General features: G+C 43.1%; 1 protein-coding gene across 3 annotated transcripts in view; it reads left to right on the top strand.

Annotated features, from left to right (window-relative positions):
- Window positions 1-27,913, top strand: part of pik3c3 (phosphatidylinositol 3-kinase, catalytic subunit type 3) — a 126,538-nt gene that overhangs the window by 50,452 nt on the left and 48,173 nt on the right. For all 3 annotated transcript variants that reach the window (XM_078550696.1, XM_078550687.1, XM_078550706.1), the window contains 6 exons: window positions 4,191-4,348; window positions 7,399-7,489; window positions 18,944-19,011; window positions 23,373-23,478; window positions 24,673-24,789; window positions 26,569-26,700. In XM_078550696.1, the coding sequence (XP_078406822.1) occupies window positions 4,191-4,348; window positions 7,399-7,489; window positions 18,944-19,011; window positions 23,373-23,478; window positions 24,673-24,789; window positions 26,569-26,700 (672 nt within the window). The remainder of the gene's footprint in view (window positions 1-4,190; window positions 4,349-7,398; window positions 7,490-18,943; window positions 19,012-23,372; window positions 23,479-24,672; window positions 24,790-26,568; window positions 26,701-27,913) is intronic.

The raw sequence follows: 27,913 nt of genomic DNA, 5'->3' as shown, positions 1-27,913 counted from the left end.
TAATAAAAACTATGAATGGTAGAACTCTGGAAAGTACTGAAGATCAGAGGGACCTTTGGCGTGCATATCCACAGACCCATGAAGGTAACAAGGCAGGTAGATAAGGTGGTTAAGAAGTCATATGGGATACTTGCTTTTACTAGCTGAGGCATAGAATACAATAGGTTATGCTGGAACTGTATAAAACACTGGTTAGGCCACAATTGGAGTGCTGCATGCGGTTCTGGTCACATTATAGGAAGGATGTGATTGCACTGGAGAGGGTGCAGAGGAGATTTACCAGGATGCTGCCTGGGATGGAGGGTCTGAGCTAAGAGGAACGATTGGATAGGCTGGGGTTCTTTTCCTTGGAGCAGTGAAGGTTGAGAGAGGACCTGATAGAGGTGTATAAGATTGAGGGGCACAGATAGGGTGGATAGGAAGGCACTTTTTTCATTAGTAGAGGAGTCATTAACCAGGGGGCATAGATTTAAGGTAAACGGTAGAAGGCTAAGAGGGAAGTTGAGAATTTTTTACACCCAGAGGGGGTGGTGGGAGTCTGGAACTCATTGCCTGAAAGGGTGGTTGAGTTAGAAACTCGTAACATTTAAGAAGCATTTAGGTATTCACTTGCGTTGCCATAACCTCCAGGGCTATGGGCCAAGCTGTGGAAAATGGGACTAGTGTAGTCAGATCCATGTTGACCAACACGGACGCGATGAGCTAAATTGCTGCCTTCTGTGCTGTAGACGTCTATGAGTCTAAAGGAGAGATCTGAGCGAGAGTAATGGCATGTTTCTGATTGAGAGCAATTGTTGAGCCTGAATATGAAGGAGAGCATGACATTGACCACTGGCACCCACATTATAATCACTGGACAGATGGGGTATGAGGAAGTGTATAGACAAAGAAGGATGGGTGCACCTGCAAGATAGGTTGATGTGAAGGATGATTTGTGCTGCAATAGTTTTGAGAATGCAGGGTAAGGTTGTTGGGGTGATACCCATATTAAGATGTAGTTGAATGTGCCATTATACTCGCTTTCCTCACCTTCGACATTGAATCCAGGAGCATGGCACCATACTCCTGGCCACCTCCGCAGCCTCTAGTCACGCCTTCTTGGTTACATTGGCTTGCTGCTCTCTCTCATTGGCTTGCTTCTCCCTCCTGTCTGTGAGGAGCCCCACTGGAAGTCCTTATAGTCTCCAGCATCACATTCTGGGAGGTATCAGGAAAACGAGATGTACATTTTTAAGCATGTGCACTTATTCTGTCACTGTGCTCTGCTTCCAAATTGAGTCATTCAATTTTCACGTCTGCAATATCCCTTTTAAATACTGGAGTTAAAATCAACTTATGCAGGTCGCCCTTGTATCTGCACAGCCTAATTGGTCGGGAAACCTGGAAATAATGTCAGTGCAGTGACTGGGTTAAAGAACTAGCGAAAGATGTCCTGCACTTCCAGGTTTCCTGTACGCTACCTGAGCCTCCCTATCCCAGCACACTAGCAACTTAAAATCTAGCCCAGTGTCTGGCTATTCTAAAGTCGCATTCTAGCATTTACTTTCATGGTTAAAATCCCACCATAATAACTCAGTTGGTGGTCTAATGGATAAAGGCATTTCGGACTGTATGAACATGGCATCCGGATCAAAAGGGTAGCTATTTTTGTGCTATTAGTTACTCTGTGACACCGCAGTTGCCTTTTGAACCCCTGATTTACAGAGGATGAGGGAAGTCAATTTTCCTGCTTGTCACCTATTCATCTCTGCTAGAAAGTTCAGGTGGTTTCTGGAAAGACCTGCTGGGAGACAATGGCGTAGTGGTAATGTAGCTGGACTAGTAATCCAGAGACCCAGACTAATGCTCTGGGGATAAAAGCAAAATACTGCGGATGCTGGAAATCTGAAACAAAAACAAAAATAGCTGGAAAAACTCAGCAGGTCTGACAGCATCTGCGTAGAGGAACACAGTTAACATTTTGAGTCTGTATGACTCTTCATCAGAACTAAGGAAAAATAGAAATGACGTGAAATATAAGCTGGTTAAGGGGGGTGGGACAGGTAGAGCTGGATAGAGGGCAAGTGATAGGTGGATGCAAGGAAGAAATTGCCAAAGATGTCATAGACAAAAGGACGAAGGGGTGTTGATGGTGGTGATATTAGCTAAGGAATGTGCTAATGGTGACATTAAGGGTAGAAAGCAGGACAAGCAAGTGAGGGTGGGGTGGGGGGGAAGGGATCGAAATGGGCTAAAAGGTGGAGATAAAACAATGGATGGAAATAAATTTAAAAGTAATAGAAATAGGTGGGAAAGGAGAAAAATATTTTTAAAAATATATATATATATATATATTTTTAAAAATGATAAATTATTGGAAAAAAGAGGATCGGAAAGGGGGTGGGAGTGGAGGAGAGAGTTCATGATCTGAAGTTGTTGAACTCGATGTTAAGTCTGGAAGGCTGTAAAGTGCCTAATTGGAAGATGAGGTGCTGTTCCACCAGTTTGCGTTGAGCTTCACTGGGACATTGCAGCAGGCCAAGGACGGACTTGTGGGCATGAGAGCAGGGTGATGTGTTGAAATGGCAAGCGACAGGGAGGTCTGGGTCATGCGGACAGATCGAAGGTGTTCTGCAAAGCGGTCACCCAGTCTGCATTTGGGGTCTCCAATGTAGAGGAGACCACATTGGGAGCAGCGAATGCAGTAGACCAAATTGAGGGAAGTGCAAGTGAAATGCTGCTTCACTTGAAAGGAGTGTTTGGGCCCTTGGACCATGAGAAGGGGGCAAGTAAAGGGGCAGATGTTGCACCTTCTGCAGTTGCATGGGAAGGTGCTGTGGGAGGGTGTTGAGGTGTAGGGGCCATGGAGGAATGGACCAGGGTGTCCTGGAGGGAACGGTCCCTGCGGAATGCCGACAGGAGACTGAAGGGAAGATGTGTTTGGCGGTGGCATCATGCTAGAGTTGGCGGAAATGGCAGAGGATGATCCTTTGAATGTGGAGGCTGGTGGGGTGATAGTGAGGACAAGGGGGACCCTATCAAGGTTCTGGGAGGGAGAGGAAGGTGTGAGGGCGGATGCGCGGGAGATGGGCCGGACACGGTTGAGGGCCCTGTCAACTACCGTGGGTGGAAAACCTCGGTTAAGGAAAGAGGAAGACATGTCAGAGGAACTGTTTTGGAAAGTGGCATCATCAGAACATATGCGACGGAGGCGAAGGAACTGAGAGAATGGGATGGAGTTCTTACAGGAAGCGGAGTGTGAGGAGTTGTAGTCAAGGTAGCTGTGGGAGTCGGTAGGCTTGTAATGGATATTGGTGGACTATTTCTGGTCTATCACCAGAAATTGAGACAGAGAGGTCAAGGAAGGGAAGGGAAGTGTCAGTGATGGGCCATGTGAAAATGATGGACCATGTGAAAATGATTGGAAGCAAAATTAATAAATTTTTCCAGGTCCAGACGAGAGCATGAAGCGGCACCGAAGCAATCATCGATGTACTGGAGAAAGAGTTGTGGAAGGGGGCCTGAGTAGGACTGGAACAAGGAATGTTCCACATACCCCATAAAGAGACAGGCATAACTGGGGCCCATGAGGGTACCCATAGCCACACCTTTTATTTGGAGGAAGTGAAACGAGTTTAAGGAGAAATTGTTCAGTGAGAGAACAAGTTCAGCCAGACAGAGGAGAGTGGTGGTGGATGGGGATTGTTCGGGCCTCTGTTCGAGGAAGAAGCGGAGAGCCCTCAGACCATTCCGGTGGGGGATGGAGGATGTAATGCTCTGGGGACATGGGTTCAAATCCACGGCAGCTGATGGAATTTGAATTCAGTTAATAAAGCTGGAATATAAAGATAGTCTCAGGTGATGGTGACCACAAAACTATCATCGATTGTCTTAAATATGTTGTTTCCCCGACATTGGTATTTTCTCGTGAATTGTCACGATGAGTGCAAAAAAAACGTTGACAAAAAGTGTCTCTTTTTTCAGAATGTTTCAGTAAATATTTTCCTCTACATCCTTTGTTTTAGTTGCATAATGATTTTATCATAATCTGAATCGTTCTTTTTTATGATTCACAAATGCAGAATTGCAGATATTGAGTATCAATTTGTAGCTATGCAAGTGCTTTTCTTAAAATATTTGTTTTTTTTTAAACTTGATTCATCCAACTTTATCTTAAAACTAAATGCATGAAAACTCTTTATCCTTCATAGGATTTGCTCATGTACCTGCTTCAGCTTGTCCAGGCTTTAAAGTATGAAAACTTTAATGACATAAAATTTGGATTAGAACCAAACAGAAGAGATAGCAGTCAGACTGCAATGTCTGAAAGTATGTCTGGCTCATTAACTGGTGCTTCAGAAATGGAGAGGTAAGGACAATTTTTCAACATTTTTGCTCTAATTTTAAAGCTGAGGCCATTTGGTAATATTTTCCACTGTGAAGCTCTTTGATACAAAGGCACTATAATAAATATAACCTGTGTCCTCTCATAAAACAATTTGATGGCAAAATTAACTATACTGAATCTATAACTTGACTTCTGTGTAGTTGACCAGTGGGTGAACTTGGCCAGAGAGTTTCAGCCAGGATATCTTGATTTAGGTGCTGAGGTGGTCCAACTTCAGAAAGCTTACAGAACCTAGGGTTGGGAGGAGAACTCATTTAGAACTGAGGTGAAGAGAAATTTCTGCACTTAGAATTGTGAACCTTTGGAACACACTATTCCAGAAGGATGATGATGCTCAGTTTAGGCCAGTAGATTTTTAGGCACCAAGGAAGTGAAAGGATAGGCTGAAAAACAGAGCAGATGTTGAAGTTCACTCATGATTTATTGAATGGCACAGCAGCCTCAAGGTTCCCAATCCTCCTACTACTTATGTTCTTAAACCACACTTTCTCCCATTAAAATGATAAAAGCTTGTGGCTCTGAACTGTTCAAAGGAACTTTGCTTCAAAATTGGGCATTTTGCAGTTGAAATATTTTAAAATGCCTCTTTAAAAGGGCATTTAATTTTCAGAAACTCAATTTCCTTTATCTTTATATTCTAATCCAGCTGTTCAGTTTTTCTATCCTAGTGAGAAAATCCTGTTTAAGGAGCTGTGAAGTTTTGTGCTTTTTGCTCATTTTTCTTTAATTAGCATCTTTTCAAAAAGCTGTGCTGAATACCTCCACTCTGTAGGAACTACATCAAATCAACAATCTGAAATGGAATATATCTCTTCCCATTTTCTGTTGGAGCGCAAATCTATATTCAGTTTTCCTATAAATGCAATAAAACAAAATTCACACACTTAAGTAGGAATGCTGGATAACCTGCAACAGGAATACTGGCTGAATTGATTCTCTCCAGGAGAGGCTCACAAAGATGACCTTGATACATGGGTTAAAAGTAACTTCCTTAAACATTTTATGGGTTAGATGCATTGCAACAACAATGGAGGCACTCTGATTGGCTAAGTGTCCCGGGCTGCAAAAGGCAGATTTGCCAGAATTCCTGCTTCTGTACATTATGCAGCACTCCTGCAACAAATATGACAATAAGAGTAGGAAATGGTTACCTGGGCAAGGCACCACCAGAGGGCACCATAAACCTATATTGTAAGAATTCGATGGTCTAAGCTTTCCACGCATTTTTAAAAACTATTTATTCATTCATGGGATGTGGGCATGATTTGGTTAGGCCAGCATTTTATTGCCTATTCCTAATTGCCCTAAGGGAGGCGGTGCTGAGCCGTCGCCTTGAAACGCTGCAGTCCGTGTTGGAGGAGCACCCAGAGTGCTGTTAGGAAAGGTGGTTGTGGTGCGTGGGACATTGTAAGGTATGATTTTTTGAGTTCGACTGTGAAGTTTGTGGGGCAATTCTCTAATTTTGGCACAAGTCCCCAGATGTTAGTAAGGAGGACGTTGCAGGGTCAACAGGGTAGGTTTTGCCATTGTCTAGTGCCTCGGCCGTTGTTGAGTGGTCCACCCGGCTTCATTCCTTTAGACTTCGTAGCAGTTTGATACAACTGAATGGCTTGCTAGGTCATTTCAGAGGACATTCAAGAATCAACCACATTGCTGTGGATCTGAAGTCACATGTAGGCCAGACCAGGTTAGGACAGCAGATTAAAGCAAAATAACTGCGGATGCTGGAAATCTGAAATAAATACAGAAAATAATGGAAAAGCTCAGCACGTCTGACAGCATCTGTGGAGAGAGAAACAGAGTTAATGTTTCGAGTCCATATAACTCTTCTTCAGAAGAAGAGACTCTTAAGAGTCATATAGACTCGAAATATTAACTCTATTTCTCTCTCCACAGATGCTGTCAGACCTGCTGTGCTTTTTCAGCATTTTCTGTTTTTAAGGACAGCAGATTTCCTTCCCTAAAGGACATTAGTGTACCAGATGGGATTTTACGACAATCAACAATGGTTTCATGGTCACCATTACTGAGACTAGCTTTTAATTATAGATTTATTAATTTATTTATTGAATTTAAATTCCACCAGCTGCTGTGAGCATTTACCCAGAGCATTTACCTGGGCCTCTGAGTTACTAGTCCAGTGACATTAACACTGCACCATACCTCCCCTGGCAGATCTGAGGCAGACAGAGCCAGAGATGTGTATACTTCCCTCTTTTAATTATTATTTTATTCAGCCCTTCCAACAGGACAGACCTAATGATATGATGCTTGCCTCCCCACCCAAACTGGCAGAGACCTGAGACTTAGCCTCCGGCATGCAAATAACCCTAGGACTGGAATGTCTGGATTTTTTCCAGAGTGGCATCACTGGAGGCTGGAAGCCTGCCTGCTGAAGATGCCCTCAATTGGAAACCCTCGACTAATTACTTCAATCAGAGCAGGATCTGTTTCTGATCAATCTGATTTAATTTTTCTCCTCCCACTTTTTTAATCCGATTTTCGCACTTCTTAGGAGATTGCGTGGCTTATGGGTGAGTTGGGGACTGTACATTGTGGTGCGCCAGGCAGCACAATTGTGTGTGACATGCTGTTGGACTAGAGGATCTTTTGCTTTATCCTTGTTCTTATGACTGTTGGACAAAAGCATCGTTAAAATAGTAATGTCCTCCCAGTTAGTAGTTAGAACTTTTATCATGAAAGTTTATGAAGTATTGGGAAGGCAGTGTATTGATGTGCAATTATGTTCAAGTTCAGCATTTGGCAATTTCCCTTCTTTTCAAAGCACAACTTCAATTGCATAAGATCATCTTGTATCTGGACATAATGCTGATATTCTGAACAATTAAAGCAAGTAATTTCTTGAATGAGTTTAGTAAATCAGCATAACTCAACAATGTAGTCCATCAGCAATACATTTTAAACCTAAAAATATAAATAGTAAGTTTGCTAGTGCTCACTCTTGTTTGTAATTTTTAAACTAATTTATATTCTGAACATTCTCTTTTTAGCTCCCAAATAATCACCAGTCCGTTTCCTCCAGTATCGCCTCCTCCTCCAGTTTCTAAGGCAAAAGAGGCAACAGATGGAGAAAACCTAGAGGTAAAAACAATTGGTGCAAATCATTACTTCCATAAACTTTCGATACTGTTTGTTTTAAGAGATATCTCTTCACTAAAATTAGCGGTCCATCCCACTCATTTTCCCAACATGCAATAAATTATGACTGAAGTACAAAATTGCCTCCAATTGCTCCATCTCCTCACCTGGCAATATTTTTGACTACCTGCCTCGCCCAAAACACAGTTATGGTGTAGTATTTATTAGCAAGACACGCTTTGACCTCTTCCTCCTTTCTGTTGATGCATGTCACCCTGTTCCAAACTATTGCCTAAAATCCTGTTTCAATTGCCTGTCCAGTTTTCTTTCTCCAGTTTCTCCCCAATATATCTCCTCAACTTCTGCACTGTGTCTTTCCATCCTTGATGTTTTTCTTTTCAATCTTCACCTCAACTCCCATTTTTCTCTCTTCTCTGAAATCACTGCTTCCCTGTCTTTTTCCATATTGTAAGATCATAAGGAATAGAAGCAGGAGTAGGCCATTTGGCCCCTTGACCCTGCTCGGCCATTCGTTAAGAACATAGCTGACCTAACTGTGGCCTTAACTCGTCTTTCCTCCCTGCACCCCCATAACCCTTGACTCCTTTGGAGATAAAAAATTTGTCTAACACAGCCTTGAATATATTCAATGACCCAGCCTTCACTGCTCTCTGGGGAATAGAATTCCAAAGACTAACGACCGTCAGACAGATGAAATTCTTCCTGATCTCCATTTTAAATGGGAGACTCTTTATTTTTAAACTGTGTCCCCCAGTTCTAGATTCCCCCACGAGGGGAGACATCTTCTCTGCTTCTACCCTGTCAAGCCCCTACGGAATCTTATATATTTCAATAAGATCACCCCTCATTCCTCTAAACTCTTGTGATTGTAATAAAAACAAAATACTGCAGATGCTGGAAATTTGAAATCAAAAAAGCAAATAGTTGGAAAAACTCAGCAGGTCTGGCAGCAATTGTGGAGAGAGAAACAGAGTTAATGTTGCGAGTCCATATGACCCTTCTTCAGAGCTAAAGAGAAGTAGAAATGTGATGGATTTTATATTGTTTGATGGTTTAAAGGTGGAGCAAGATAGAAGGTCAAGGATAGATGGGAGCTGAGGAGAAATTTGACAAAGATGTCATGGACAAAGGGAGTGTTAATGGTCATGTTAAATACTAAAGAAGGCACTGATAATGGCATAAAGGCAAGATAGCAGAACGAGGTTCAGTGCTCTATGAAGGCACAACATAAAAGCAAGTGACAGATGGCACTGTGTGGAGGGATTGGGGAAAAAGGATCAAAATAAGTAAATAAATAAAAGTTGTTAAAAATTGGATTAAAAAAAGGTAAAGATGGAGGAGAGAGTTCATGGTCTGAAGTTGTTGAACTCAATGTTAAGTCTGGAAGGCTGTAAAGTGCCTCATCGGAAGATGAGGCGCTGTTCATCCAGTTTGCGTTGAGCTTCACTGGAACATTGCAGCCGGCCAAGGACAGAAATGTGGGCATGAGAGCAAGATGGTGTGTTTAAGTGACAAGTGACAGGAAGGTCTGGGTCATGCTTGCAGACTGAGCGAAGGTGTTTCGCAGAACAGTCACCCAGTCTACGTTTAGCCTCCTCAATGTAGAGGAGACCACATTGGGAGCAGTGAATACAGTAGACCAATTTGAAGGAGGTGCAAATGAAGTGCTGCTTCACCTGAAGGGAGTGTTTGGGGTCTTGGACGGTGAGGAGGGAGGAGGTAAAAGGGGCAGGTGTTGCATCTTCTGCGATTGCAGGTGCTGTGGGAAGGGAATGAAGAGTTGCGGGTGCTGGAAGAGTGGACCAGGGTGTTAACAGAGGGAACGGTCCCTATGGAATGCTGACTGGAGAGGGGTGGGTTTGTTGGGGGGTTAGGAGAGGATATGTTTGGTGCTGGCATCATGCTGGAGTTGGTGGAAATGGCGGAAGATGATTTTTTGATGTGGAGGCTGGTGGGATGATAAATTAGGACAAAGGGACCCTATCATGGTTATGGGAGGGAGGGAAGGGGTGAGGGCAGAGGTGCGGGAGATGAGTCGGACACATTTGAGGGCCCCGTCAACCACAGTGAGGGGCAATCCTTGGTTAAGGAAAAAGGTAGACATGTCAGAAGTGCTGTTTTGGAAGGTAGCATCTTTATAACAGATGCAACGGAGGCAGAGGAACTGGGAGAATGGGATGGAAGCAGGAAGCAGAGTATGAGGAGCGGTAATCGAGGTAGCTATAGGAGCCAGTGGGCTTGTAATGAATATTGGTGGACAGTCTATCACCAGCAAATGGAGACAGGTCAAGGAAGGGGAGGGAAGTGTCGGAGATAGACCATGTAAAGGTACAAGAGGGGTGGAAATTAGAAGCAAAATTGATAAATTTTTCAAGGTCCAGACAAGAGCATGAAGTGGCACTGATACAGTCATCGATGTACAGAAGGTGTGAGAGAGGGCCTGAGTAGGACTGGAACAACAAATGTTCCACATACCCCGCAAAAAAGACAGGCATAACTGGGGCCCATGTGGGTACCCATAGCCACACTTTTTATTTGGAGGAAGTGAGACAAGTTAAAGGAGAAATTGTTCTAGTAATTGTGATTGTTTTAAGTTTGTCCCTCCCTTTTCCCCCCTGCTTTACTAGTATTTTTGGGATACTTTTTGTGCCTTCTACTGTGAAGACTGATACAAAATACTTGTTCAAAGCCTCCACCATTTCCTTCTTTCTCATTATGAATTCCCAGTCATTCTCCTGGGAACTGTCACGAGGCTATACCCCTTTATTTTTGAAAATATGATTTTTCAACTTTCACCTGACTCGAAATTTTCCAATTTGAACTGAAACAGAGCAAACTACTTAAAAATGAAAGGCCACATTCCAAGGTGAAGGTGAGAAACAAACAAATCACCCTCGGGAGTGTGAAAAGAGAGGTCTTTCCTTTATCCAAACGCCCATTGAAACTCTTAATAGACAAAGGAAGAGACATTAAAAATGCTAAGTACTGAATATTGAAACAGTGAGCTCCACAGACACACTCAAAACCTCTTGGAGCATATGAACACATGAAATAGGAGCAAAAGTAGGCCATTCGGGTCCTTGAGTCTTGAGCCCAAGCCTGGATGTTGTCCACGTATTGCGGAATTTGGACATGGACTGCTTCAGCATCTGAGGAGTTGCGAATGGTGTTTAATATTGTGCAATCATTAGCGAACATCCCCACTTGTGACCTTACATAGAAACTAGGAGCAGAAGTAGGCCATTCGGCCCTTCGAGCCTGCTCCAGCATTCATTATGATCATGGCTGATAATTCAGCTCAATAGCCTGCTCCCGCTTTCTCCCCATAACTTTTGATCCCTTTCGCCCCAAGAGCTATATCTAACTCCTTGAAAACATACAATGTTTTGGTCTCAACTACTTTCTGTGGTATCGAATTCCACAGGCTCACCACTCTCTGAGTGAAGAAATTTCTCCTAATCTCAGTCCTAAATGGTCTACCCCATATCCTCAGACTGTGACCCCTGGTTCTGGACTCCCCCACCATCGGGAACATCCTTCCTGCATCTACCCTGTCTAGTCCTGTTAGAATTTTATAGGTTTCTATGAGATCCCCCCTCATTCTTCTGAACTCCAGCGAATATAATCCTAATCGACTCCATCTCTCCTCATATGTCAGTCCCGCCATCCCAGGAATCAGTCGGGTAAACCTTCGCCACACTCCCTCTATAGCAAGAACATCCTTCCTCGGATAAGGAGACCAAAACTGCACACAATATTCCAGGTGTGGTCTCACCAAGGCCCTGTATAATTGCAGCAAGACATCCCTGTTCCTGTACTCGAATCCTCTCGCTATGAAGGCCAACACACCATTTGCCTTCTTTACCGCCTGCTGCACCTGCATGCTTACCTTCAGCGACTGGTGTACAAGGACACCCAGGTCTCATTGCACATTCCCCTCTCTCAATTTATAGCCATTCAGATAATCTGCATTCCTGTTTTTGCTACCAAAATGGATAACCTCACATTTATCCCCATTATACTGCATCTGCCAAGCATTTGCCCACTCATTCAGCTTGTCCAAATCACACTGAAGCATCTCTGCAGCCTCCTCATAGCTGACCCTCCCACCCAGCTTTGTGTCATCTGCAAATTTGGAGATATTACATTTAATTCCCTCGTCTAAATCATTAATATATATTGTGAATAACTGGGGTCCCAGCACCAATCCCTGTGGTACCCCACTGGTCACTGCCTGCCATTCGGAAAAAGACCCGTTTATTCCTACTCTTTGTTTCCTGTCTGCCAACCAGTTTTCTATACATCTCAATACGCTACCCCCAATCCCATGCGCTTTAATTTTACACTCCAATCTCTTATGTGGGACTTTGTCGAAAGCCTTCTGAAAGTCCAAATAAACCACAACCACTGGCTCCCCCTCATCAACTCTACTAGTTACATCCTCAAAAATTCCAGTAGATTTTTCAAGCATGATTTCCCTTTCATAAATCCATGCTGACTCTGTCCGATTCTGCCACTGTTTTCCACGTGCTCAGCTATTAAATCTTTTATAATGGACTCTAGAATTTTCCCCACTACCGATGTCAGGCTGACTGGTCTATAATTCCCTGTTTTCTCTCTACCTCCCTTTTTAAATGGTGGGGTTACATTAGCTACCCTCCAATCTGTAGGAACTGTTCCAGAGTCTCTAGAATCTCAGAAGATGACCACCAATGCATCCACTATTTCTAGGGCCACTTCCTTAAGTACTCTGGGATGTAGATTATCAGGCCCTGGGGATTTTTTTGGCCTTCAATCCCATCAATTTCCCCAATACCATTCCCCTACTAATACTGATTTCTTACAGTTCCTCCCTCTCACTAAACCTTGTGTTCCCTAACATTTCTGGTATGTTATTAGTGTCCTCCTTTGTGAAGACAGAACCAAAGTATGTATTTAGTTGGTCAGCCATTTTTTTGTTCCCCATTATAAATTCCCATGTTTCTGACTGTAAGGGACCTACATTTGTCTTCACCAATCTTTTTTTCTTCACATACCTATCGAAACTTTTACAGTCAGTTTTTATGTTCCCTGCAAGCTTACTCTCGTACTCTATTTTCCCTTTCTTAATCAATCCCTTGGTGCTCCTTTGCTGAATTCTAAACTGCTCCCAATTCTCAGGTCTGTTGTTTTTTCTGGCCAATTTGTATGCCTCTTCCTTGCATCTAATACTATCTCTAATTTCCCTTGTAAGCCTTATGATGGCAGGAAGTGTCATTGATGAAGCAGCTGAAGATGGTTGGGCCTGGGACACTACCCTGAAGAATTCCTGCAGTGATGTCCTGGAGCTGAGATGACTGACCGCCAACAACCACAGCCATCTTTAGCTATAACTCCAACCAGTGGAGAATTTTCCCTCTAATTCCCATTGAGTCCAGTTTTGATGGGGCTCCTTGATGCCACACTCGTTCAAATGCGGGCTTGATGTCAAGGGCAGTCACTCTCACCTCACCTCGGGAGTTCAGTTCTTTTGTCCATGTTTTAAGCAAGACTGCAATGAGATCAGGAGCTCATTGGCCCTGGCAGAACCCAAACTGGGCATCAGTGAGCAGGTTATTGCTAAGCAAGTTCCACTTGATAGCACTGTTGATGACCCCTTCCATGACTTTGCTGATGATGAGAGTAATTGACCTAAAAGCAAAAAACTGCGGATGCTGGAAATCCAAAACAAAAACAGAAACAGAAATACCTGGAAAAACTCAGCAGGTCTGGCAGCATTGGCGGAGAAGAGCACAGTTGACGTTTCGAGTCCTCATGACCCTTCAACAGAACTAAGTAAAAATAGTAAAGGGGTGAAATATAAGCTGGTTTAAGGGGGTGGGGGGGGGGCGGCGGTGTTGGGACAAGCAGCCAGTAATAGGTGGAGATAACCAAAAGATGTCACAGACAAAAGGACAAAGAGATGTTGAAGGTGGTGATATTATCTAAAGGAATGTGCTAATTAAGAGTAGAAAGCAGGACAGACAAGGTACAGATAGCTAGTGAGGGTGGGGTGAAGGAATTCTAAAAGAGCTAAAAGGTATAGATAAATAATGGGTGGAAATACATTTAAAAATAGTGGAAATAGGTGGGAAAAGAAAAATCTTTATAAATTATTGGAAAAAACAAAAAGGAGGGGGAAGAAACGGAAAGGGGGTGGGGATGGAGGAGAGAGTTCAAGATCTAAAATTGTTGAACTCAATATTCAGTCCGGAAGGCTATAAAGTGCCTAGTCAGAAGATGAGGTGCTGTTCCTCCAGTTTGCGTTGAGCTTCACTGGAACAATGTAGCAAACCTAGGACAGACATGTGGGCATGAGAGCAGGGTGGAGTGTTGAAATGGCAAGCGACTGGGAGGTCTGGGTAATGCTTGTGGACAGACCGAAGGTATTCTGCAAAGCGGTCACCCAGTCTGCATTTGGTCTCTCCAATGTAGAGAAAACCGCATTGGGAGCAACGGATGCAGTAGACTAAGTTGAGGGAAGTGCAAGTGAAATGCTGCTTCACTTGAAAGGAGTGTTTGGGCCCTTGGACGGTGAGGAGAGAGGAAGTGAAGGGTCAGGTATTGCATCTTTTGCGGTTGCATGGGAAGGTGCCGTGGGAGGGGGTTGAGGAGCAGGGGGTGATGGAGGAGTGGACCAGGGTGTCACGGAGGGAATGATCCCTACGGAATGCCGCCAGTGGGGGTGAAGGGAAGATGTGTTTGGTGGTGGCATCATGCTGGAGTTGGCGGAAATGGCGGAGGATGATCCTTTGAATGCGGAAGCTGGTGGAGTGATAAGTGAGGACAAGGGGGACCCTATCATGTTTCTGGGAGGGAGGAGAAGGCGTGAGGGCGGATGCGTGGGAGATGGGCCGGACACAGTTGAGGGCCCTGTCAACCACCGTGGGTGGATAACCTTGGTTAAGGAAGAAGGAGGACATGTCAGAGGAACTGTTTTTGAAAGTGGCATCATCAGAACAGATGCGATGGAGGCGAAGGAACTGAGAGAATGGGATGGAGTCCTTACAGGTGTGAGGAGCTGTAGTCGAGGTAGCTGTGGGAGTCGGTAGGCTTGTGATGGATATTGGTGGACAGCCTATCACCAGAAATTAAGACAGAGAGGTCAAGGAAGGGAAGGGAAGTGTCAGTGATGGACCATGTGAAAATGATGGAGGGGTGGAGATTGGAAGCAAAGTTAATAAATTTTTCCAGGTCCAGATGAGAGCATAAAGCAGCACCGAAGTAATCATCGATGTACCGGAGAAAGAGTTGTTGGAGGGGGCCGGAGTAGGACTGGAACAAGGAATGTTCCACATACACCATGAAGAGACAGGAATAGCTGGGGCCCATGCGGGTACCCATAGTCACACCTTTTATTTGGAGGAAGTGAGAGGAGTTAAAGGAGAAATTGTTTAGTGTGAGAACAAGGTCAGCCAGACGGAAGAGAGTAGTGGTGGATGGGGATTGTTTGGGCCTCTGTTCGAGGAAGAAGCGGAGAGCCGCCAGACCATCCCGGTGGGGGATGGAGGTGTAGAAGGATTGGACGTCCATGGTGAAGAGGAGGCGGTTTGGTCCAGGGAACTGGAAATTGTTGATGTGACATAAGGTGTCAGAGGAATCATGGATGTAGGTGGGAAGGGACTGGACAAGGGGAGAGAGAAGGGAGTCAAGATAGCGAGAAATGAGTTCCGTGGGGCAGGAACAGGCTGACATGATCGGTCTGCTGGGACAGTCCTGTTTGTGGATTTTGGGTAGGAGGTAGAAGCGGGCTGTCCGAGGTTGGGCGACTATCAAGTTGGAAGGTGTGGAAGGAAGATCTCCAGAGGAGATGAGGTCAGTGACAGTCCTGGAAACAGTAGCTTGATGTTCAGTGGTGGGGTCATGGTCCGGGGAGAGGCAGGAGGAAGTGTCTGCAAGTTGACGCTCAGCCTCCGCGAGGTAGAGGTCAGTGCGCCAGACAACAACAGCACCACCCTTGTCAGTGGGTAATTGACCTGTTTGGATTTGTCCTGCTTTTTGTGGAAGGGACATAACTGGGCAATTTTCCACATAGTCAGGTAGATGCCAGTATTGTAGCTGTCCTGGAACAGCTTGGTTAGGGCCACGGCAAGTTCTGGAGCACAAGTCTTCAGTACTATTGCCAGAATATTGTCGGGGCCCGCAGCCTTTGCAGTATCCAGTGCCTTCACCCGTTTCTTGATATCACGCGGAGTGAATCGAATTGGCTGGAGACTGGCATCTGCGAAGCTGGGGGCCTCCGGAGGAGGCTGAGATGGATCATCCACTCAGCACTTCTGACTGAAGTTTGTAGCAAATGCTTCAGCCTTACCTTTTGCACTGACGTGCTGGGCAACCCCATCATTGAGAATGGGGATATTTATGAAGCCGCCTCATTCAGTGAGTTGTTTAATTGTCCACCATCGTTCTCGACTGGATATGGCAGGACTGCAGAGCTTAGATCTGATCCATTGGTTGTGGGATCACTTAGCTCTGTCTACCACTTGCTGCTTATGCTGTTTGGCATGCAAGTAGTCCTCTGTTGTAGCTTCATCAGACTGACACCTCATTCTTAGGTATTCCTGGTGCTGCTCCTGGCTTGCCCTCCTGCACTTTTCATTGAACCAGGGTTGATCCCCTGGCTCGATGGTAATGGTAGAGTGGGGGATATGCCGGGCCATGAGGTTACAGATTGTTTGAGTACAATTCTGCTGCTGCTGATGGCCCACAGCCCCTCATGAGTCTTGACTTGCTAAAACTGTTTGAAATCATTTAGCACGGTGGTAGTGCCACAGAACGTGATGGAGGGTATCCTCAATGTGAAGGTGGGACTTCATCTCCACAATGACTGTGCGGTGGTCACTCCTTCCGATACTGTCATGGACAGATGCATCTGCGGTAGGCAGGTTGATGAGGATGAGGTCAAGTATGTTTTTCCCTCTTGTTGGTTCCCTCACCACTTGCTGCAGACCCAGTCTAGCAGCTATGTCCTTTAGGACTCGGCCAGCTCGGTTAATAGTGGTGCTACCGAGCCACTCTTGGTGATGCACTTTGAAGCCCCCCACCCAGAGTACATTCTGCGCCCTTGCCACCCTCAGTGCTTCCTTCAAATGATGTTCAACATGGAGGAGCACTGGTTCATAAGCTGAGGGAGGGTGGTAAGTGGTCATCAGTAGGAGGTTTCCTTGTCCATGTTTGACCTGATGCCATGAGACTTCATGGGGCCTGGAGTCGATGTTGAGGATTCCCTCCCAACTGTATACCACTGTGCCACCACCTCTGCTGGTGGTGATGTCTGGGACATTATCTGTAAGATATGATTCCGTGAGGATGACTGTGTCAGGCAGTTGCTTGACTAGTTTGTGAGACAGCTCTCCCAATGTTGGCACTAGCCCCCAGATGCTAGTAAGGAGGACTTTGCAGTTATTGTTTCCAGTGCCTAGGTTGATGTCTGGTGGTCTGTCCAGTTTCATTCCTTTTTTGAGACTTTGTAGTGGTTTGATACAATTGAGTGGCTTGCTAGGCCATTTAAGAGTCAACCACATTGCTGTGGGTCTGGAGTCCCATGTAGGCCAGACCAGGTAAGGACAGCAGATTTCCTTCCCTAAACCGCATTAGTGAACCAGATGGGTTTTTATGACAATCGACAATGGTTTCAATGACTTTTCATTCCAGATTTTTATTAAAATCAAATTCCGCCATCTGCCATGGTGGGATTCGAACCCAGGTCCCTGGAGCATTCCCCAAGGTCTCTGGATTACTTGTCCAGCGACAATACCAATATGCCATCGCCTCCCCCAAATGTTCCTGGCACTAGGAAGGGAACACAGCCTTCTGGACTCTTGTTCTTTGCAGAGAACAGTGTCAGTTCCCTTCACTATACTGTCACTTATTACCACTACATTCCAGTTTGCTCCCCCTGCTTGAGCGGTTTCCTGTACCATGGTGCCATTGCCAGTCTTGTCATCCACCTTGCAGACCTTGTTTTTGTCCACACAAGTTGTGAGCACCTCAAACCTATTTAACAATCGCTAAGTCTGAGGCTGCTCTACTACTGCCTGCTTGGTCTCATTACTTGCCTCATTCATAGTCACGTCTTCCTGTCCCTCACAGCTGAGCAAAACTGACGACCCTATACTAAGAGGTGTGACCATCTTTTAGAACAAAGTGTCCAGGTATTTTTCCCCCTCCCTCATGCTGCACGGTGTCTGCCATTGTACCAGATCAATAATCCTGATGCGGAATTCCTCGAGCTGCTTACACTTTGTACAGATGTGTTTGTCCTGGATCGCCTTGGTGTCCAAGTGCTCCTGCATTCCACAGTTGCAACATAACTCCTGTCCTGCCATTGTTATTTACTTAACATAATTTAATGACTCAATTAATTTAGAATAATTCCGATGTACACCACACCTCTTGCCCCCATGCACCGAATTCCTACGTGAACCTAATTTGCTCACTCAGTCTTGCCTCACTCTGGGGTAGTCACACATAACTGCCACTCCAGGCAGTTCTCTACTTAACAATCTAACCTAACTTACTTGAAGGTTAGTATTATGTCAGATCTTGACTCTTGATCTATAGTTAAAACCTGAAAAGGACTTGCCAGAGCTTACCGTATGAACCTAATTTGCTACTCACTCAGTCTCCATCTCACTCCAGCATAGTCACCTGTCTCCTTACTGGAAATACACAATGGGTGAAGTATTTCAAGGCTAGGCTGGCCAGACAGGCAGTAACCCTGGTTGATGGTTATGAGTTTATCTACAAACCCTTATCCCAAAGGAATCGCTTCCCTAATCACACCCAACCAACTGCGTAGGATAGAAGGTGGGAGAGTGGTAGGAAACTGAGCACTCGTGGAAAAGAAGGGACAGCTGGAAACACAGGGGGGCCTCCTCAAGCCAGAAAGGATAGTGCTGAGAAGAGGAGTGAGGGCAAGAAGTCTGTGTGTGTTTTAACTACCACAAGGCAGGACATTACCATGCTGATCGCTGGAGGTTATGGGAAAAACCCATGGGATTTGTCGGGGCACACAAACCCTGCACAGAAAATGGGAGTTAGACAGAGAGCATAGCTGACCAGGCTATGGCTTTGACTGTGGCCACAAATCCCTGTAGCTACACTACTGTGAGTATGTGTGAGTTTTAAAAATCCCAAAGAGTTACAAGGTTTTTGTTTCCAAAACAAGAATGGCCATATTTCCTCAGAGCAAGGTGAGTAAGCCTATAGTGATACTGAGGGATACAGAGGCCAGCCAAACTCAACTGCTGGGGAAAGGCATGACCTTTCCACCAAAATCTGTCAAAATGGGATGTCTTGTTGAGACAAGTGACCCAAATACCAATTGGAACAAACTAATTACTGATGTAACGACCTAATTATCATCTGCTTTGTCTTACAATTTCTTGATTTGACTTTTCTTGCCTCCGCTTCCAGCAAGACCTTTGTGCATTCCTCATCTCAAGAGCTTGCAGGAATTCTACTCTGGCCAACTATTTATACTGGTAAGTGATTTTTTTTTTTTACTTTCCCAAGGATTTTCTTGGGATGGCTTTTTGCATTGCCCCATAAGTGAATGAATAGTGATTAGCTTCCCAAATTTTTATATTCACCCCATCTTTGGGATAATTTTCCTCATACTTTTGTTTATTTCTATTTGAAGTGCAAACTTCCATCCAAACTGCTGAGAAGGAAAAGAATGAAAGTACTTCAGAGACTCTGTGCTGTAATTTGGTGCCACGCAGGAACCATATTGGCCTAAGCGCTTTACCCATCTTCTCCATTCACCCTGGAAAATTGGTTCCTTTTCAGTTCAAAAGAGACCACAGTAAAAGACCACATTTAAATTGGGTGGAAGTTTCAGCACTCAACAATTACAAAAACTTTGATTTGCACACACTCTTTATATAAAAAAAAAAATGTCTGATCATGAATCAGAGCTTTATTTGTGCAAACTGGCCCAGCTCCATAGCATGGAAAAATTCTGCACCCAAGCATAAACAACAGTTGCATTTCTGCACGTAGAAAACCAGCTCCAGGTGTTTCACAGAAGCATAATCAGAATGAAATGGGTCCCATGCCAAAGAATGGATATTTGGAGGGGTGACTAAAAGTTTGGTTGACAAGATAACTTTTGAAAAGAATCTTAAAGGAGATAAGATGAGATGAAGAGGCAGAGCGGATTCTACACAGTTACTTCTAGGTGATTGGACATATGGGTGTCTCTGGTGAAGAAAAGAGAATAAATAGCTGGAGTTAGAGGGTGGCAGTCGGGGGGTGAGTTTGTAGGGCTGGAGAAAGTTGAAGATGAGGAGGGGAGAGATCATGAACGAATTTTGATAGCCTGTTGTGACTAAGGTCCTATTCTGGTTGTTATCATTCTATGTAAACTCCAGCTCGCAGCATGCTAAGGCTGTCATGAGTTTCCTACTTTGGACCATTTCCTCATTCCTGATTTATTTCTGTTGAGTATTGACATTACTGCATCACAAGATGTTGGTCGTCATTGTGCAACATCTAACAGATTTTTTAATGCAATTTCCAGAAGCATCAGGGCCTACAGCTCTTGTTGGTTGAATTTATATTGGACTCAGTGGCAGTATACTTTTTGGCCAGTTTATACTTGGGAAAGATTGAATACTTGACTTTGTAGTCTCAAACCCTATATTTTAATAAAAATTTAGAAGTGTTTAGATAATTAAGGCATTTAGAACTGCAACAGTGGGATTATCTTGGTTTAAATTTACTTGGCAAACTGCTAATGTATTCAATGACTAATTTTAGCTTGAGTGCACAAGTATAAACTTTAAATGTTTAGCATAATGTCCTATGAATTCACCAATTTCAATGGTAAAAATGTTGTGGTAGATAGTTAAATTATTTATTCTAGAGCACCTGATTCAGATTTTGGAAAAGGAGCTTCAGACTCCAGTTGACTGACATTTGGAACCTGGCTGCTTCTAGATGGTGAGTTTTAGTTTCAACAAGGCTGTGCAGTGAGGAGGGAAATTTTAACCAGGTGGGGAATTCTCCTGCTCTTTTTCACCTCCCTTCATGCACCCCCTTCATAATTGCTCAGTTCTTAATGGAGCACTGTTTGTTGTTATTTTTGCTGTGGCTGAATTATACCCTCCATAATGATGGGTGTAGAGAAACATAGGCCAGGATTTCCCGGTTGGGGGGGCGGGGCCCGCTCACCGCGTAAAATGCTGCGCGGCGACATCGGGCGGAACTCTCGATGTCACCGCGCCCCATTTAAATTTTCAGGTAGGCGGGGGCGCAGCAGAATCAACTGTGTGCCCGCCGACCTGTCAATGGCCAATTGAGGCCATTGACAGTCATTGAAATAAGTAATGGACCTGCCCTTCCAACCTTAAGGTTGGCGGGCAGGCCAGGAGCCCTGGCGAGCATAGAAAAAGCTAGCAATGGGTGAGCATGACTCATTCATGGGCGGGATGAGGTTTCATGTAGGTTTTTAAAAATGCAGGAAAAGTGTATTTAAAAGTGATGGACATGTCCCAACTCATGTGAGGGGACATGTCAGGGAAATTTTTTTTTCTATTTTAAAGATTTTTTATTGTAGAGCTGATCTCCCTGAGGCAGCATTTAGCCTCAGGAAGATGAGTGCACTCTTTCGTGCGCATGCACGAAAGAGCGCACTCTCGGCTCAGGGAATTCCCCCCCCGCCCGCACAGGGAGCGCATAGCCTCAATTGGCCCACCCACATAAAATGGTGGCGTGCTCCCAATTGGGGACGCCGACCGGAGGCGTGCCTCCACGCACTTGCTCTTCAACTCCCCCCCTCCTTCCCCCCACAAACGGGGGGGAAATTCTGCCCATAATGCATTGTAAACATTTTAGAACTACAAAAAAAGGGACGAAATAGGAACATGGAACTTAGGAGCAGGAGTGGGCCATTCTGCCCTTCGAGCCTCCTCCACCATTCGATAAGACCATGGTTGAACTGGTTGTGGTCTCAACTTTATTTTCCTGTATTCCCCCCATAACCCTCAACTCCCTTGTCTGTCAAATATCTATCTAACTCAGCCCTGAATAAATTCGGTGACCCAGCTATGTAAATGCAAGTCGTCTTTCTTTTCCTTTCTTTATCTCATTGAACGCTACCAACAGTCAGCTGATAAAAAGTTTTATAAGCTGAAGGAGGTGCAGGGGGACAGTTTTTATTCATTTCTTTCCACTTTTATGCAAAAGAATTCTGCTTAACCAACTAGTTATGTTTCTCAAAACACACATTTTATTGGTGCTATGGAGAACTGTTGTCCCACTAAGATTTTCTTCACTACTAAGTCTTTTTGATTGTCAATTATTGGCTACTATTGGTTCCAAAGCAAGCAATGGGTGAGCATGACTCAATGATATTGTTAAACAATGGATCTGTTAATCAATGGTAGAATCTGTGGCATGCAGTGTAGGGAAGGACAGGCACTAAGGACCAAATGATCATTTCTCATTGCATGCTTTCATATATAATTCCTGCTCAAATATAAATAAGTGTGCTGATGCTCAAAATTAGATTTTATTCTGCTGCCTTGTGCTGGTCTTGCACCTCCCCACTGTTACCCAGCTGGGTAGGACTGAACTCGCTTGGTTCCAGCATAGCCAGAGTATCTCTTGCAATGGCTTCCCTTGCTGCCCCTGCTGCATTACCTCTGGTGTCCATACAGATTCAGATGCATATATAATGGTTGTGGATCTTGGTGCTCAAAGTGGCATGCAGGCTCTCCCAGCAGTCAGCAATTTATCAGCCAAGAGGGTAGTAGGATTCCTGAGATGTCACCTCAGCGAGTGTCATTGGCTCCATTGTGCATAAACTTGCCGTCCTCTCTCAGGATGACAGCATTTGTGCTCCCACACTGCCACTCTACCAATTCCCTTGCAGTTGCCTTTAGCCAACCAGCCTATACAGGTGCTGCTCATACTGAGGTGACGCAATAGGAAATTAATATGCAATTAGAGGCACTGCTAAACGCAGAGACGTTACTTGTGTACTGTCTTGGAGAATTTTTTAAATGACAAATATAAGGATAATTGCTGGGTCAATAAATTGCTTTTGTGTCTGCCAGTTAGGTTACTGGATCTGAAGGTTGTAGCCTGCTGCTTCAATAATCCAGTGAGTTCAACTAGTATTTACTAAGGCTAAGAAGATTCCAGGTGTGATTTCTGTGCTGAGTTTAGCTTATCTGAGCTGGAGCATTGTTGAGGTTATTGTGGTTGATTTCTATGAAGGAGAAAAATAGGCCATGATGCTTGCTCTTTATTTGCTGTTCAACCTTTGTTGCTGGAAGCATTCATCTGTGTACAACTACAGAGGATAGAATCTGTTTTGGTTGTTTTCCTTTCACACCTGTTTTTTCCTTCCCCCTTCCCTCTCCCTTCCACCAAAATGCAGAGTCAAATTGTCTACTCCCACCTTCAGTCGGTTTTGCCTGAATAATGGCTGTTCGGGTAAGGAATTTGGGGTGGGGGGGAGGTGCACCTGCCACCCCTGAAAGCCAGTAGCACCTTGGGGAGGGGAAAATATTGCCAGGTCAAAATATAGAAACAATTAGTGTTTGGAAGTTGAAGGAGAATATACTCTTAGTGATGCACATGGCATGAGCTACCCAAAATATGTAGATATATTTGCTTAATTTTTTATGATTAAATTATGGTTAGGAGAAATATGATAACTGAACTTCAGTGTACCAGCTTTTAGTTGAATGTGGTGTAAAGGATTACATTGCAGAAAAAAAATGCTTAGCTAATAGAGCTTTTTGCCATATGGTACCATATTTTTATCTTTAGGACTTACTGTTCCTATACTGTATTTCCCAAGCCATGTTGCTTTTTTTTCCTGTTTCCTAAGGTATGTTATTGTAGAATGTGAAGATCAGGATACTCAACAACGTGACCCAAAAACTCATGAGATGTATTTGAATGTGATGAGGAGGTTTAGTCAAGCCTTGCTAAAGGTATTTAGAATGGTTATTTTCAATTTTCTTTTGATAGCAAAGATTGTGGGCTCAAGTAATTTTATTATAGTAGGTAGAGATGTGGCTGCAGTGGCAACCTGAGTTTGGGGAATGGCAGACCATTTAATTAAAATGCATCTATCTTTAGAGCACACCCTTTCTGACTGTGGAGCTATTTATATGAAAGCATTGTGTTGCCACTGTTTTTGTGTCACTAACTAAATGTCCAGGTGTCCGAATTGTACTACAAGGGCAGGGTTCTTTTTGTCTTGGTAGTTGATTTTACACAAAATGGCAGCAACAATTACAAGCTTTCATGTGCAATCCAGCCAAGCCAATAATGTATCTGTGCTTTTTATGTTTGGATTTTTAAAAAAAAATTCAGTTTTACTAATTGCCAGCATTTTTCACATCCTTGCTTGCTAGTTGGCAATTTTCTGCCCTTTCCCAATAAGTTGGAAAATCAGGGCTGGAGAAAGCAGAAGCAGGAAACCCCATCTGACATCATTTCACTTTGCAAACTACCCTAGAAAGGGGCCATTTTAGGGGAATACACAGTTAATAGGTTTAAATGATGGTAGTTTTTCAATTTTTAAATAAATTTTTACATCATTTTGTATTTGTTTAATAAAAATCTCAAACCATTGTTATTAAGTTTGAACTTTTGTATGTACCAAACAACTTGTTTGCAACACCTTGGGATATCTGCTAAAGTTTTCAAACAATTTCTGATCTGGATTCTGACTCCAAATTTGTCATTGAATGATTCCTCCACAAAATATTGAATTTGCTGTATGTAAATAGTTTAGATCATTGCAACTTTTATTTTGACCAATTAGCATCATTTGTACAGAGTTCCTGTGAACATTATTTTGGGTATACTGATATCCACTCTCTTTGACTGCTGTGTCCCTTTTTTTTAAAGGGTTGGTTAAGTAGAATTTCACGTGGCCTGACTATTCCTCTGAGTGATCCTTATCCCTGAGGTGAATGTTACTACTCTATACTAATTCAATAAGTTTCCTGTACAGGGTGGGTCATTTTCTTTTTCAAACATTTAGTTTTATAGCAGGAAAACAATGACCACAAAGCTACATATGGGGTAACTGCATTGCACAAACCTTGGCTTCTTAAGTTTGAAGGGTATTCAGTGACTTGTTCAAATAATATTTTTTTAATGACTGCATACTTTAGGGAGACAAGAATGTGAGAGTCATGCGCTCCCTTCTAGCTGCTCAACAAACATTTGTGGATCGACTAGTACACCTTATGAAAGCTGTTCAGCGAGAAAGTGGGAATCGGAAGAAAAAGGTATTCATACATTGTCAGTTAATTCACCTAAAAGTAAATTTGAATAGCATTGAAATTTCTGCAGTGTTTCCACATCTTATAAACTCTTTATTACAATTGCATGATTGTGTCAGACGTATGTGTTTGTCCATATTATTAATATGTACAATCGTAATAGATTTGTGAATAATGTATATTGATGGAGTTCGTCATAGTTCTATCAAAGATGTAATTTCTTAAAAGACTTTTTTGCAAAAGATGTGATGGATTAATGTTAGGAATATAGACTTGTTTCTGTTGTTTCAGGAGATGTATAATTAACGCTTTGAAATTATTTTTCTAAATTCCCACTGTAAAACTGTTAAATAATCCACAGAATCTAGTATCCAGTGCGCACACTTGAAGCTCTTGATACAGTGGTCATTTTTGTAATCAGGTAGCTTGGTCTGAGATACATCCTCCAGCTCTAGACTTTTGAGGATGGTTACTGTTTCAGCACCAATACTATGTTTAAAGTACTCTGTAGTTTATGTAAGTATTTGGGGAGAACTACTAATTATTGAATGAAAATTTGTGCACTAAATATGAGAATTATTTGTGTGAACATTTACAGTTCTTACACAGATCAGCATCACTCAACTGCAATGATTCAATGTTTTCTTTCCAACATTTAAACAAGATATTAATCAAATGATATAGTAATTTCCTGTCTCTTTCCAAATAAACTGATTCTCCTTGACAGTATAGATGCTGAGAGAATGTTTCCCCTTGTGGGGGAATCTAGAATTAGGGGGCACAATTTCAAAATAAGGAATCTCCCATTTAAGATGGAGATAAGGAGGAATTTCTTATTCAAAGGATCGTCAGTGTTTGGGGCCCTCTTCCACAGGGTACAGTGGAGGATGGGTCATTGAATATATTCTGTGGATGTTTCACAGTCCGTATAGTTCTACTGCAGGAGAGAACAGCAACTATAGCTTCTGCTTTCCAGAAAAAACATTGTCCTTGCCTCACTACAATTAAATGAAAAATTTCCAATATTACATCCGTTCATTTAGAGGCAGAATGGATCAGTGTTTGTCATTTATCTCATCCCCCCCTACCCCTTGGTGGGATACAGTGACTTAGTGGTGCATCTAATGTTGGACTGGTAAGATCTGTTGCCAGTGTCTTGCTCCCTGTGGAGCTTCCCAGTCTCTCTAGTTTCAGCATACCACAAAGCATCTGTAGGTTCTTGCACATGACGCTTGTTGCACGCTTGTGCATTGTGTGTCAAGAGCTGCAGGTTCAGTGCTATCCTCACAACGCTTGCCTTCACTGTTCAGATATGTGGTTGTGCATCAGCAGCTCTGGCCTATGACATTGGCTGGACACATTGCAAAACATTGGCAGTCAGGTGTATGTGTCTGACTAAAATAATTCTACCCTTCCTGCCGTGACGTTTGACTTAATCTACAGGCACGAGATTGTGGTTTAAATGGCTGTTTTAAAAAAAAAAATTGATAAGTCGTGGGATTTATTCCCTGGAAAAAAAACTTAACTTTAGATAGCGTCTTTAATGACCCCCGGGCATCCAAAAGTACTTCTCAGCCATTGAATACTTTTGAACTATAGTCATTGCTATAATGTAGGGAAGTAGCCAATTTGTACACAGGTCCTAGAAATGGCAATAAGAAAAATGACATGATAATCCATTTTTGATGACTTCCCATTTACCTTATACTTTTTGTTGACTACACAAATTGTCCCATTTCCTCAATGCTTTTCATAATGTGTGTATTTTTTGTTTTCCCCTTTTAGATTGAAAGGTTGCAGACATTATTGGCAGACAATGAAAAAGTGAATTTATCAGAGATTGAGCCTATACCTTTACCTTTAGAGCCACAAGTTAAAATCAGGGGTATCATTCCAGAAAAAGCAACTTTATTTAAGGTAAACTTAGGAGTTGAGATTTATTGTCTGTGCAGTATTAAGTCATTTTAATTTGTGCTTTAATTGAAAAAAATTTCTTTGGTTAAAAATATGTTTCTGATGCTTTTAAACTTGGTTTGTGTCAGTAGACAGTAGGAAGAGAATTTAATTTCTAGCAGATCTTCTGCCTCATTTTGACCAACTTTGGATTTAATTAATGATGTACTTTTTTTTATCATTTTGTAACATGTAAAGATAAAAACAGCTATAACATCTGGTCCAGACCGTTGTTATCAGCTCCAAACAATTGCAGAGATAAAAAGCAAATTGTAACTTCACAGATTGGATGCTACCTGTGCAGCTTTATTACATAAAAGGCAGTGCAGAAGTTAAGAGGTGGAGAAGTAGAACTGAGCATTGTGAGAAAATAAGTAAAAGCTGACCCCATGGGGTAATTTTAACACCCAAAAATGGGTGTGAAGTCCAAATTTTAAACTTGAACCCAAGCCACTTCAAGCTTGCCGGTTTTAAGGGAAGCAGGGGGGAGCATCAGGCAACCAATATGCTCCCAATAGGCAAGTCATTTGTTAAGTTTTCATGGGGGTTACATACTTCCATTTTAACAGGATTTCTATTTTAACTACTCTGGGCCAGGCTTCTAGCTCTGTGAAATCTGGCAAAGTAATAAGGGTTGATTCCATAACTAATTTTTGTGCCTTTTACATGCCTGGTGTTAAAACTCAGGATGAGCTTCCGGGTTTATTGTCAACAGCTCCTCCCGGTGCTGAAAGCATGCCCCATTAAATACCAGGCCCTGTGTCTCTAACAAATGTCACAAAAGAGCAAAGTCCAAGTTTAAAAGAGAATGGGACCAAAGATGGATCCTTCAGGGAACCGTAATTGAAAGAACAGAGTAAAGGCCAAGAGTGAATAGGATAGATTCTATCAAGGGCCCTTTTGACCACCGATAGTAGAGTATTTGGCTGGAAAATAAGAACATCATAATCAATGATGCAGAAAATGATATTGTCACCTTTACCAAATTTACTCTGGATAAATTGAGAGAAAGTGAAGTGGTTCATTACTCCTGATAGCTAAGCCTATTGGATCCTATTGCTTAAGCTGTAAGTATTTCTCCTCCCACAAGTCTTGTTTGCCTTGTAAAGTCCAGTGAAATTAATCTGACATCAGTGTTTCACACAGATTTTTAGAAGATGTTAAATTTCACAGTTAC

The sequence above is a fragment of the Cetorhinus maximus genome, chromosome 1 (genome assembly GCF_964194155.1).
Source record: "Cetorhinus maximus chromosome 1, sCetMax3.hap1.1, whole genome shotgun sequence".
In the NCBI taxonomy this organism is placed as follows: domain Eukaryota; kingdom Metazoa; phylum Chordata; class Chondrichthyes; order Lamniformes; family Cetorhinidae; genus Cetorhinus; species Cetorhinus maximus.
Note: the sequence above shows the minus strand (reverse complement) of the source record. Positions and strands in the feature narration are given on the sequence as shown.